Raw genomic sequence first — 11,593 nt, forward strand, 5'->3', positions numbered from 1 at the left:
CCATCTCAAAAATTGAGGAAAAGATATAAAAATAAAGCTCCAAACTCCAGAAGTTGTTGATAATTTAACTGTGTAAATATTGGGAAAGTAGCAAGCAATCAGCATCATTATTCAAATGCAGTCATTATTTGTTGCTACACAGCACTGTAATGGCCATCAAACATAATATCACTACAAGGAGCAAGAATTCACAACTTACAAAAAAAGACACGTTACATTAATAACCGAACAGGTGCTAAAGCGCAAAACAGCATTGATGAGAACTATACAAGGTTCAATCTACATCAGAAAGTCTGCAAGAATTTGAAACTTCTATTATCCTACATGCTACATGCTAAAGATCTATCCGAGTAAAAGAACCAGTTGTGCGGTCTTCATCTCATCTCATTGCCTAAATTAAAACCTGTCGACGAAATCGACAAACTACAGCTGTTAAATAATACAAATGCCAAACATGGCAGTATACACAAACAACAAAATGGAAAAGAACCAAGGCTGTATACTACAAGAAGGGTAACTTGCATCCCATTTGGCTTGCATTATCAACAGAGTATCAGCGGAAGAATACGAATCAGCATCAAGAAATATAGCAGCATCACATAGCTCATTTATTTAATCTGATGTCAGTACTAAATGTATGGAGCAAATTACTCCCTCCAACTCGGACTAGGAAAAGTGAAAAATCCAGAAGGTGATAGAGGGAAACCATAACCAGGAGAGGGAGGTAGTGGAGGCCCAGGACCCAAAATCCCAGACTGGCTAGCCGACGAGAATGAGAAACCCGGTGAAATTGGGGGAAGATACTGGTAGCCTGGAGAAAGAAGAGGATAAGGTGAACGAGGTGACAAAAGATTCCAGAAGCCAGTAGGAGAAGGCACAAGAAATTGAGAATTTGGAGAGGGTAAAGGGGGAGGAGTCCCATGCATCCTAGGTGAAGGAAAAGTTGGTGGATGACCATTCAAACGAGGTGATTCAAGAAGCGGTGTAGGGCCATTCAATCTAGGTGATGCAAGAAGGTGTGGACCTCCATTAATTCTTGGAGAAGGTAGCAGAGGCACAACAGGGTTAGGATGTGGATACGGTGGACGCAGAGATTGGGGTTGCTGGGGATCCTGGTCCATGATCGAATTTTGAAGGTATCGCATGTAAGCAGATGTAGGAGACTCGGTAGTATTGGTCCAAACATCGGTAGGGGTTGGGGGCAACCATGCGGTTGGTGAAGGTTGCCGATCAAAGGGGTGATGAGAAGGAGGAGGAGGGGGTCTCATATAGTTGTTGGCATTAGGAGGTTGTGCCAAAGGCTGTACTTGTGCTACCGGGTTCCGCAAATGATAATGAATCTGGACAGGAGGTCGACTAGTTGGCGCCAAAGGTGGAGGTCGAACTCTCTGTAACCTGTTATTAGGGGGTTTAGGTTGGTTTTGTAGAGGCCTGATTGGTTCTCGGGACGGTGAACCTGTGAGCTGCTGAACTATGTTTCGAAAATCGTTCTTATTAATATTGTAGACACGGGGCTGGGGCTGAGGCTGCGGCCTGGAGGGGGTGGCAAAGTTAGGTTGGTGCAACGGACTTTTCTTAATGCTTTTACCAAACTTGTTTACCCCAAGATGATCAGCCTGCCTGCTATTTTGTTGATTGCTGGAATTATCCATAGCTTTTCAGACAGCTCAAGCGCATAAAAATTCGACCTCTTTCTTCAACAAAAACAACTACTTCCCAGAAACAGTGCATCAAATCATTCCAAAGGCGCAGCAATTAACCCAAATCTTATTTTATCACCAAAAAACCCAGAAACCCTTCGAACCCGTCCAAAAATCGACCAAGAAAAATAATATCAACTACGACTAGTTAGAACAAAACACAAATAGACCGAAAAGAACCAGCTGAAGATCGAAGGGGAAGGAAATTTACTCCTTGCACCGTGGAAGAATGGACTCCAGTTCCGTGTGGATTTTGCAGAAGCGAAGCTAAATCTAGAACGAAAATGGTAAACGGTGTTTGGTCAACAGGAAAGTGGAAGACAAAGAGAATGAAAACCGATTATTTATTTATTTATTAGTTAAAAAAAGTATGAACATGTGGTTTCCACGGCGGCAACTCAAAGGAGCAGGGGATAGCATCACAAAATTAATTAAAAGGGAACCCCGACCCTTATTTTAATTAAAAATAATTAATAATAGACTGGGCCAGGCCTTCTTTATTTGTTTATTTTTAAAAGGTTAGCTCTTCAATGGCCCAGTTTTTATGAGAGTACTAGAGAAATAATAGAAACAATTCTCGTGTTGCTATCAATATGGGCCCAAAAGCCTATTTGTTTCGGCCTCATTTGTGTCACGGTACTAAAATAAATTCTTAAATACTTTTCGATAGAGGTTGTAAAATGTAACATGATCTATCAACTCGACACGACTTAACATGAAAAAATCAGGTTCGGGTTGTTTTTTCGGGTTCAGGTTAGTGTTAGGTTAGATGGATTTCGGGTTGGGTCCAGGGTTGACACGAAAACTTTTTTTTTTTTTTGCAAATATTACCCATATTTTTATATATTCTATGTTTGAACAAAATTTATTGTATATTTATATGATAGATTTTCATCATTTAATATTTATTTTGTATATATTTTTTTTAACAATTGTTTTATTTGATTTAGTAAATATATTTTTTATTTTCTACAATTAAACTTTCAAATTAAAATCGGAAATTTTGTTATTATGTGTTTAAATTAAAATATTATTTTTATTTTTTATTTTTTCAAATTTTTTTCATTAATTTTTTTAAAATAAATAAATAAAATTCGAGTTAGGCGGGTTAGACAGGTTGAGTCGGATTAGACGGGTTCGTGTTCGGGTTGAAAAAAAAATTTACGGGTTGACCCGATTGACACCCCTACTTTTCGGAAGAAAGAATTTAGAGCCGTGTATGTAATTTAAATTGTATTTTTGAAATTATTTCGTGAATTTATATGCGTGATTAGGTCGCTAAAAAGAACTTATACATCACAAAAATTGTTTCACGTATTTATTTGCATGATGGATTTGAAACCTTTCTCTCTTTATTTTAGTTATTATCTTCAAGAGTTATCTAAAGTGGCCATTTAAAAGATGAAATTGATTTTGACAAAATATTAAATTCATGGATAATAGTGTAAATAATTTGAATAAAAAAATTGTAAGAACATATAAGTCAAAAAAGATTTTAAAATTATGTGATAATATAAAATATAACATTTTCAGTTTCGACTTTTGTGATTCTGTTTGAGCTAAAGAAAGCACTTTTCCATTTTCTTCGTCATATTTTCTCCGTAAGCTCAAACAATGTCTCTGCTACTGAGTCCCCATCCATCTCTCTTTTCGCATATATTTCCCAAATTCATCGTAAAATCACCGATACCCAGCTCTATTTTCTTCTCACCAAAGATCAAATCCAAGTTTCCCACGCGCTCCACGTATGACTTCTCCTTCAATGACCCCACCGATCCATCTTCTAAACCCGACATTTCATCAGATTCCGGGCCCGAAAATCCGTCTATTGTAGATGAGTGGGGTGAAAAGTCGGGTCCTGAGCCAGAACCCACGTCTAAACTCATTGGTACGGATCCCCCGATTGATGATGATGATGAATGGGGTGGTTCTTCTGTTATATCGGGTAATGGAAGCCCGGTTTTGAATGAGGAAGCTGGTGGGAACGTGGTGGAAGAAGAGAGGCTTCGGGAGCTGAAGCGAGCTTTGGTGGATACGGTTTACGGGTCGGACTTAGGATTTCGGGCCTCTGCCGAAGTTCGGGCGGAGACTCTCGAACTTGTATCACAGTTGGAGACCGCCAATCCAAATCCATCGCCAGTCGAGTGCCCGGAGTTGCTTGATGGAAACTGGGTTTTAGTGTGAGTTACTCTTCAGTTGCCATTCTTTAAAAGATTTGAATTTCATGAAAGTTTACATTGTTAATTGTTATTTATCCGTTCAATGGCTCAATGCTGCCTTTTATGCACTTGTTTGTGCTTATTTGAATTGCTATATGGGAAGATTCCCGTTGGTTAACATAGATGTGAACATAGTAGGCATATGTAATGAGATCATGATCGATGAACATGGTATTAATGGATAGAGATCCGTGGATTGTTTCCCATATTATGCGGTTCTAATTCCTAATAAAAGTTTTCTTTTCAAATTCGATGGGAATACTTAAGCCACTAACTCTAGGAGTGGACGTGGTGATACTTTTATTTTTTAAGCGGTATTTATCAAAAAGTCGAGGAAAATTACTATATATCTACACGCAACAACGAACAAGACCTAGCGAAGCACAACTACAGTGAAAAGGGGATGCATGATTTGATATGTAATTTTGATGGAATACATTGTATGGTATGTACATCTCTATATGACTATATGACCCATACCTAGAATACATGTATAACCTTTTTTTTTTATACTTACTAGCTGTAAGGAAATATCTAGAGTCCAGAGTTTATGTAAGCACGAATTCTGACTTGACGAAGTATTTTCAGGTCCCATCTTTAGAAAGCCTGCATTCACTTAGCAATACAGCAGAACCTCTCTATTCTCATACTATTGGTACCAAAGTTATTTTATTGTTATGATGGGTTTATGACTTAATTGAGTTGTCGTTATGAAATTTTTATTTTTATTTATTATTCTTGTTGCAAATTATAAAGGGTTAGAATATGTACTGTTTTAATATAATTGGTTAGTATAAAATAAATCTAAGTTATTTTGGAAAATTAATAGAAGCAATTTGAAACTTCTAATTATTTGTATGCAGTGTTAAAACTGTGCAAAGTAATCTTAGAGGTTTGAATTTGTATTTTGTTCAGCACCTTTTCGATTAATTTTTTAACTTGCATTGCATAGATAACATAATTTATGCAACATTGAACTGATTAAAAGTGATGCATTTCCTAATTTTCCTTTTCTCCTCAAGAAAAATCAGTATACCAACTCAACTAAGTCAAAGTGATAACTGATCCATTTTTCCTCTACAAACACAAATGTTGTATAAACGACGTTATCTATGCAATCTGCTTGAGTCTAATTTTCTGGCATAGACTTGTCTTACTGGAGAGCAAGGTTGTGTAAACGTAGAATTTTGGTATAGAGGCTGAAAGTGATATGGTACAATCGAATACATTTGCATGTAACTATACAAAGTTTGCAAAAAAGTAACTGTATTTCTCTTGACTCATATTTTATGCTGTCCTAGCAAACGATACCTTTTCATTCTATGATAAATAAAAATTGTTGGAGAAGGGGGTGCGGCCGTGGACATAAAGCTTAGTGAGGCTACAATGGCAAAAAAGAATGAGTTAAGAGTACTGACTGGACAACTTGTAAGAAATTAATGGTCTAAAGAGGTAAAACCGATATTTATAACTTAAAATAACTTAAATTTTAAAATAATATTCCCTTGTTTTCTTTTATGTATCGTTTTAAATTGTGGGAGTTTTATAAAAAAAAATGAAGGTTTAGTATACCTTCACGTTATTACCCTCAATATTAGATGGTGAGTTGGTAGGGAATTATATCACTTTATGTAGGAGGTACCTGTGTAGAAATAAACCTTTCTTGTGAATGAAACATTCTTTAGTCACATGTCATGGAAAGAAGATTGAGCATTTGATTTAAGGTAGAGGGAGTGTATCTAAAGTGAAAAATGAAATATGATATCCATTACAAAGTAAAAGCTTGTGAGGTGCTCACAGAGGTTTTAGTATGTCTAAAAAACATCTGAGCTAGCTCATTTCCAACTTGATATTGAAAAACTTGGTGTTCGATCAATCAATCTCTATATGCTTTCAGCTTTAAATAATCTGAATTAGAATTTTAAATATCCCAAATATTAAGAGAAATGTATACTGTGGCCTGTGCTATACAAGAGAAATGCTGAATAAGGAGGTGGTTTTCCAAAGAGATTGGAGTACATCCAGATTATTATAGCATAAAAATCAATCAATTTTTCTCCTTGATATTGTGTAAACCACATAGAAGTTCCAGAGCATGCATAGTCATTGGGCTGTTGTGCTGTGCCTCAAAACAGAGATACATATAATCAGTGTGGGATAGGTTTAATTAACCTGATTTTATTTGTGGCTGAAGTTTCTTGTTTTTATTTTAAACTAAACAAGGTGGTTACCAAATTTGTCATGAGGCCTTTTCACCAATATGGGCCTTTTTAGTAATTCCTGTAGCTTGTGCTTTCATGTCCTGTATTGCCACTAATGAAAAAGTTAAAAATATCACCGTCTCTACTTTATGACCTTTTTAGTAGGTTTCCATATGTTCCAACAATTATGAAGCCTGGAGCATGTTTAAATTTTGTTTGAATCTAATATTTACTGAATTAATGAAAAAAATGAAATCTTTTCTTATATTGATATTTACTCAGCGCGTAGCTTTGAAAATTTCATTTGCGCTTGTGCTTCAGGAATTAAAAATACTGAGTAAATATGAAAAAAGCAGATTGATTTAACCCAAGTTTGATAAAATCTATTGATTTTTTCTTGGTTATGCGGCAGGTTCACAGCGTTCTCCGAACTATTACCCCTTCTCGCAGCTGGCAGTATTCCGTTCGTGAAAGTCGAAAAGATTGGTCAATCAATTGACACTCGTAGCCTTACCATAGAGAATAGTACCACATTGTCGACCCCTACTTCTACTTTGTCTTTTAGTGCTTCTGCGTCCTTTGAAATCCGAAGCCCGTCAAGAATACAGGTAGAACATTCTAATGCTCTACGATGTGTTCTATTACACGACACAACAGGATCACAATTTTGGAAAAGAATGTGGTTTATCAAATAACTGTTTGGTACAGCCACATTTTGAATTGTTATTTGTTCTTGAATCTGTATCATAATGGATGATGATTGACAAAAGTCCCAAATGATTCGATATGTGGATAAACAGTTTGGCACTTTACTTAAATCTGAAAGCGTTCTCTTCCTACTTTTGTTCAAGTATTATACGTCAAAAGTTCACCGTGGGTTAGGTAACTCAATGGTGTGATTATGAAGCGATTGAAAAATCGGCTTTATGTATGTGTATTCACCAGGCAAAGTTTTGCAGGTTGAATTTAAGGAAGGGTCATTTAATCCTCCAGAAATCAAGTCCAGCGTAGATCTTCCGGAGAACATAAACATTTTTGGTCAAAACATAAACCTGTCATTCGTGCAGCAACTTCTCAATCCACTTCAAAATTCAGTGGCAGGCATAGCACGAGCTATTTCTGGTCAGTCTCCGCTTAAGATTGCAATTCGTGGTGGGCAGACAAAATCATGGCTTCTGACGACATACCTTGACAAAGATCTCCGGATATCTCGTGAAGATGTTGGCGTTTTTGTTCTAGTGAAGGAAGGGAGCCCACTTCTACATTGATAGCTGGGTACCTTTTACATAATCTTTGTGACGAGTAGCTGTTGTATATAATTTATATGGTATATCCTTCTCGACGAGAAATTGCTAAATGAGGGGATTCCTGCATTTGTTTATGCTAGCCTGTAAGCAGGATATCCTGAAATTTTCTTTTATGGTTTTTTAATCGACTTTTTTTTAATGAAAAGTTGTATCTATATGTATAAAATTACTTGGTTAGCAGCGGAATGCTAATCCATCCAGCCATATGAACACAACAAACAAAGAAGAGCTGAACTTCTGCTAATCACTGTTAAAAAGTTTCGACTTAATAGAGGTGTGGTTAAAAAAAGTTATTTCATAATAATTATTTCTTTATTACAGTCGGTCTAGATAAAACACTGCTTCAAAATTACCTCCAATCATGTTTAATAGTTATTTTACAACAAGAAGCCAGTAATGGATGTTAACGCATGTACAACTGCACTTTGCTGTACACTTGGGCAAGAGTCAAATGGTAAAAGATCGTTGGAACCATTTGAAATATTCAAAAGAATATGAACTTTAAGTCACAAACTAGCACAACGCCGAGTCTCTTAAATCTACATGATATGTTTCACGTATCATAATTAACTAAACTTCAATTCGAATGGCATACTAAAAGGGTCACATACTAAGACGAAGAACGACGACTGATTTGCGCCAAAGTTTGATGGTTATCTATGCATAGAGAAAAGTTTTACATGTAAGCGTTATCCCCAACTCTTGAAGCCCTTTGATCAACATTTTGGAAATGAATAGTAAACCTCACATAATGATCTACACAACGTACGAAATGTTCCAACTCTTCACGGTCCTTAGAATCCTCTACAAAGGCAAAATACCCTTCTTTTTTGTGTTAACAACAATTTGTTGTTTCTTGTACCATGGAATTTTATTAATTCAAATGCATGTTTGGATTGATTTAATTTGCGGCATACATCATACCATATTCATGGAACAATACACTCAATATGTTTCCACAACTCTAGCTATATTATATTATTATTATTACCATAAAATATTTTCTTATATATTACTTGTGCTTGAAGCACCAGTAGTTATATATTAACAATGTTTGCCTTTGCCGGGATCGTGCGCTGTGTTTGCCCCCCCTTCACAGTAATCCAACACTGCAATCAGCTCTCTTATCACCTGCTGGCTTCCCACAAAATCCACCATGAACGTGCGAAATGCGTGTGCGAAAGTAACAATTAATTATTTCTTAAATAATTAAAGCATGCATGGAATATATTTGTAGCATAAATTATGTAAGAAGATATATCATGATATANATATGTATATGTATATATATAGGTGTGTGTGTTTATGTTACATACCTTGTGATGAAGATTAGGGAACCTTTCTGATCTGTCTTCGAGTTCATATTCCTGGCCTGTTTAACAGATAACAAACATTGTTCTTTTAGTAGTCATCATGGATCGAAAATTTTGTTCTCAAATCATTACAAAAAGCACCAATGAGATTTGAAAGAGTTCTCTCAACCTAAAGAAGAAACACAAGAAGATGCCAATATTAGGAGAAATACGAGAAGAAAAATCTTCATGTTTTGAGGATTTCTACAATTAATTTAAACGTGCAAAAGTTACATTTATGCGAATGGGGGCGCCTGTGGCCTTTCTTATACTTGAAGTTGTATGGAGCCATTATGCATGTTATCACTCAAAAGCCTGGTTGAATAAGTTTTATGAAACCAAATTCCCACTATGTTTTTTTCACTCTCAAAGTCAACTATACCATGCTATATAGAGTACGAAAATTACTTAGATATACGTTTTTGTAAATAATAATAATTATTATTAGATATTATCCATGTGGTTGAGATTACGCCAAAACCATGTCGAAATCATCTACTTTGATCATACAATATCAGTACTTTTGGCACAATCACCGCCATAGAAAAAACATTTATATATATCATCAAACTCATTGATAGATATTACGCTATCGATCATCGATCATAATNCCTTGTCCAAATTTAATTCCTGTATCACCTCCAAATTGTAGTTTTATCAGATACACACAATTGTAAGATAAAAAGAAGGCTTGAATTTCAACCATCTTTGGCATGCAATGATGCATGATCATGTGGTTTGACTGTATTTTCAATTCTCAGTGATTGGACAGAAAGGAAGCACTTTGAATGGAGGAGGCACGTAAATGAAGATCAATTATCTAAAAGTTGTTTCCACTATATATATATATGTCGTCTGGTAATACAGATAACATGTACAGACCATTGACGAGTGAATGAAACTGTGGATGTCGCATCAGCAAACTTGGGGATAACGATTTGGGCAGGTTTCACAGTAGTACGCCTTAATTCCCGCTTGGACATATTTGAAACAAGATGCCCACTTTGAATTTATTTTGGGTCGTGAGTTTTTTTTTTTTTTTTTTTTTTTTTTTTTTTTTTTTTNTTATTATCTTTGATACATATTTGGATAAATCACGAGCTACTGCATGCTATATAGCCAGCAAATTTTATATCGACGCATGCGTTGCGTGCTTGTATAATAATTATTTTATCTACCATATATTTCATTCTTTGTTCTTTTCAAATACTAGAGTATATATTATTCATGTGCAATAAATTATTATCTAAAATTCATGAAAAGGATAAATAAAGCTTTTCATTAAAATTCAGTCTAACTATAACACATTTTAAATTTCAAACCGTTGATAAAAGAACTTTGATTTGTGATCTTGTATTTTAATATCTGAATAATGATATAATATAAAAATAATTACAAATAATAACAATAATATTGTTAAATTTTAAACCAATATAAATTGTATATCATTACATCGATATTTACAATCATTATATTGCGATATAATATAAAAATAATTACAAATAATAACAATAATATTGTTAAATTTTAAACCAATATAAATTGTATATCATTACATCGATATTTAAAATCATTATATTGTGATATTTTAATCCATATACCACGAATTTTGGATTTTAAAAAAAAATCTTTCTTTTTTCAATTTGAATTAAAAAAAAAATTCATTTTGAGAGAAAAATTAAATTCCATACATCTTAGTTTCTATTTGTTTCATTGTGTGTTGCGTTCCAAAATAGAAGATGAAATATATTGACGTGAATTAGTATTTCAGGATGCGTGAATTCATTTTTGTATCGTGTGATTTGACCATAATATGGAAAAAAAACATTGGAAGAATTTTGTAACGTGTTGAATTTTACTTTTGGTTATTGAACTTGTAAGTAGAAATATGACAATGTAGTAAAAAGAAAAAGAAATATTTCGCTTCAAAGAAGTGTGATTTTTTACTATACAATGACTTCCAAAAATATGAGCCGTAATTGTTTGATTTTTACGCGATAAGTGGTTCATATTAGAGATAAATGTAAGAATTGATGTATATGTCGCAACACTCTAAATTGTATTTATTTTTCATCATCATCATAACAAAATGCGTACCTAGTAAATAACAATAAATAAGTAAACCATTCATTAAAAATTTCATTTACCGTGAGATACATCTCATTTCAAATTCCAAACATGTATGCAAAATATTAAATGCATGTTCTTCACTTTTAAGAGCTAAAAAATAATATCAAAATAAATAAGAACAATAATATTGTACAATTCTTAACAAATAGAAAATTGTATTAATAATATAAGAGTAAGTCTATTGTGAGACGGTCTTACTAATTTTTATCTGTGAGATTGATCAACCATACATATATTCACAATTAAAAGCAATACTCTTAGCATAAAAAATAATATTTTTTCATGGATGACCCAAATAAGAAATTCGACCTACAAAATTGATCTGTAACACCATCTCACGAGAGTTTTTGTGATAATATAATAACCATCTTTAGAGTATTCAATGGCAAAATCCAAAAGATTAAAAAAAATTAATAATAATTCCAATTTTGTCCCGGCTCCTCTAATTTTTTGTTATTGACATTTCTGCCCCAGCTTTTCACTTAGGGATGGCAATGGGTAGGGTATGGGTCGGATTTCATACCTCCATCCCCATGCTCATTTATTAAATTCATCCCCATACCCATCCCCATACCCATCGGGTATTGAATTTCATCCTCATCCTCATACTCATCGGATTATCGGATACTCATACCCTACACATATACCCAATATCATATACAATTGAATTTTTCTATATATATA

At 34.3% G+C, this 11,593-nt stretch overlaps 2 protein-coding genes and 2 long non-coding RNA genes across 4 annotated transcripts; 1 reads left to right on the forward strand and 3 right to left on the reverse strand.

The window, feature by feature from the left end:
• Positions 1–77: 77 nt before the first annotated feature.
• LOC140967142 (protein HAIKU1-like) lies at positions 78–2,022 on the reverse strand. Its single transcript, XM_073427557.1, has one exon. The coding sequence runs from the start codon at positions 1,650–1,652 to the stop codon at positions 648–650; it is 1,005 nt and encodes a 334-aa protein (XP_073283658.1). The 5' UTR covers positions 1,653–2,022; the 3' UTR covers positions 78–647.
• Positions 78–2,130, reverse strand: LOC140967143 (uncharacterized). The gene is made up of 2 exons (XR_012173531.1): positions 1,912–2,130; positions 78–403 (listed from the first exon to the last, which is right to left on the reverse strand). It is a non-coding gene; the product is annotated as an uncharacterized lncRNA (long non-coding RNA).
• A 1,123-nt stretch (positions 2,131–3,253) lies between these two features.
• Positions 3,254–7,532, forward strand: LOC140967114 (plastoglobulin-1, chloroplastic-like). The gene is made up of 3 exons (XM_073427508.1): positions 3,254–3,880; positions 6,533–6,728; positions 7,080–7,532. Exons 1-3 carry the CDS (start codon positions 3,315–3,317, stop codon positions 7,386–7,388), a joined length of 1,071 nt encoding a protein of 356 aa, XP_073283609.1. The 5' UTR covers positions 3,254–3,314; the 3' UTR covers positions 7,389–7,532.
• Positions 7,533–8,353: 821 nt separating this feature from the next.
• On the reverse strand, positions 8,354–9,139 carry LOC140967155 (uncharacterized). Its single transcript, XR_012173532.1, has 3 exons — positions 8,910–9,139; positions 8,744–8,799; positions 8,354–8,561 (listed from the first exon to the last, which is right to left on the reverse strand). It is a non-coding gene; the product is annotated as an uncharacterized lncRNA (long non-coding RNA).
• Positions 9,140–11,593: the final 2,454 nt, after the last annotated feature.

This window comes from Primulina huaijiensis, unplaced genomic scaffold (assembly GCF_012295235.1).
Source record: "Primulina huaijiensis isolate GDHJ02 unplaced genomic scaffold, ASM1229523v2 scaffold23605, whole genome shotgun sequence".
Taxonomy (NCBI): Eukaryota; Viridiplantae; Streptophyta; class Magnoliopsida; order Lamiales; family Gesneriaceae; genus Primulina; species Primulina huaijiensis.

Coding starts and splice junctions, on each gene's coding strand:
- LOC140967142 (XM_073427557.1), bottom strand. CDS start 1,652: ATGGATAATTCCAGCAATCAACAAAATAGCAGGCAGGCTGATCATCTT.
- LOC140967114 (XM_073427508.1), top strand. CDS start 3,315: ATGTCTCTGCTACTGAGTCCCCATCCATCTCTCTTTTCGCATATATTT. Junction 3,881..6,532: donor GATGGAAACTGGGTTTTAGT/GTGAGTTACTCT, acceptor GTTATGCGGCAG/GTTCACAGCGTTCTCCGAAC. Junction 6,729..7,079: donor GAAGCCCGTCAAGAATACAG/GTAGAACATTCT, acceptor AAAGTTTTGCAG/GTTGAATTTAAGGAAGGGTC.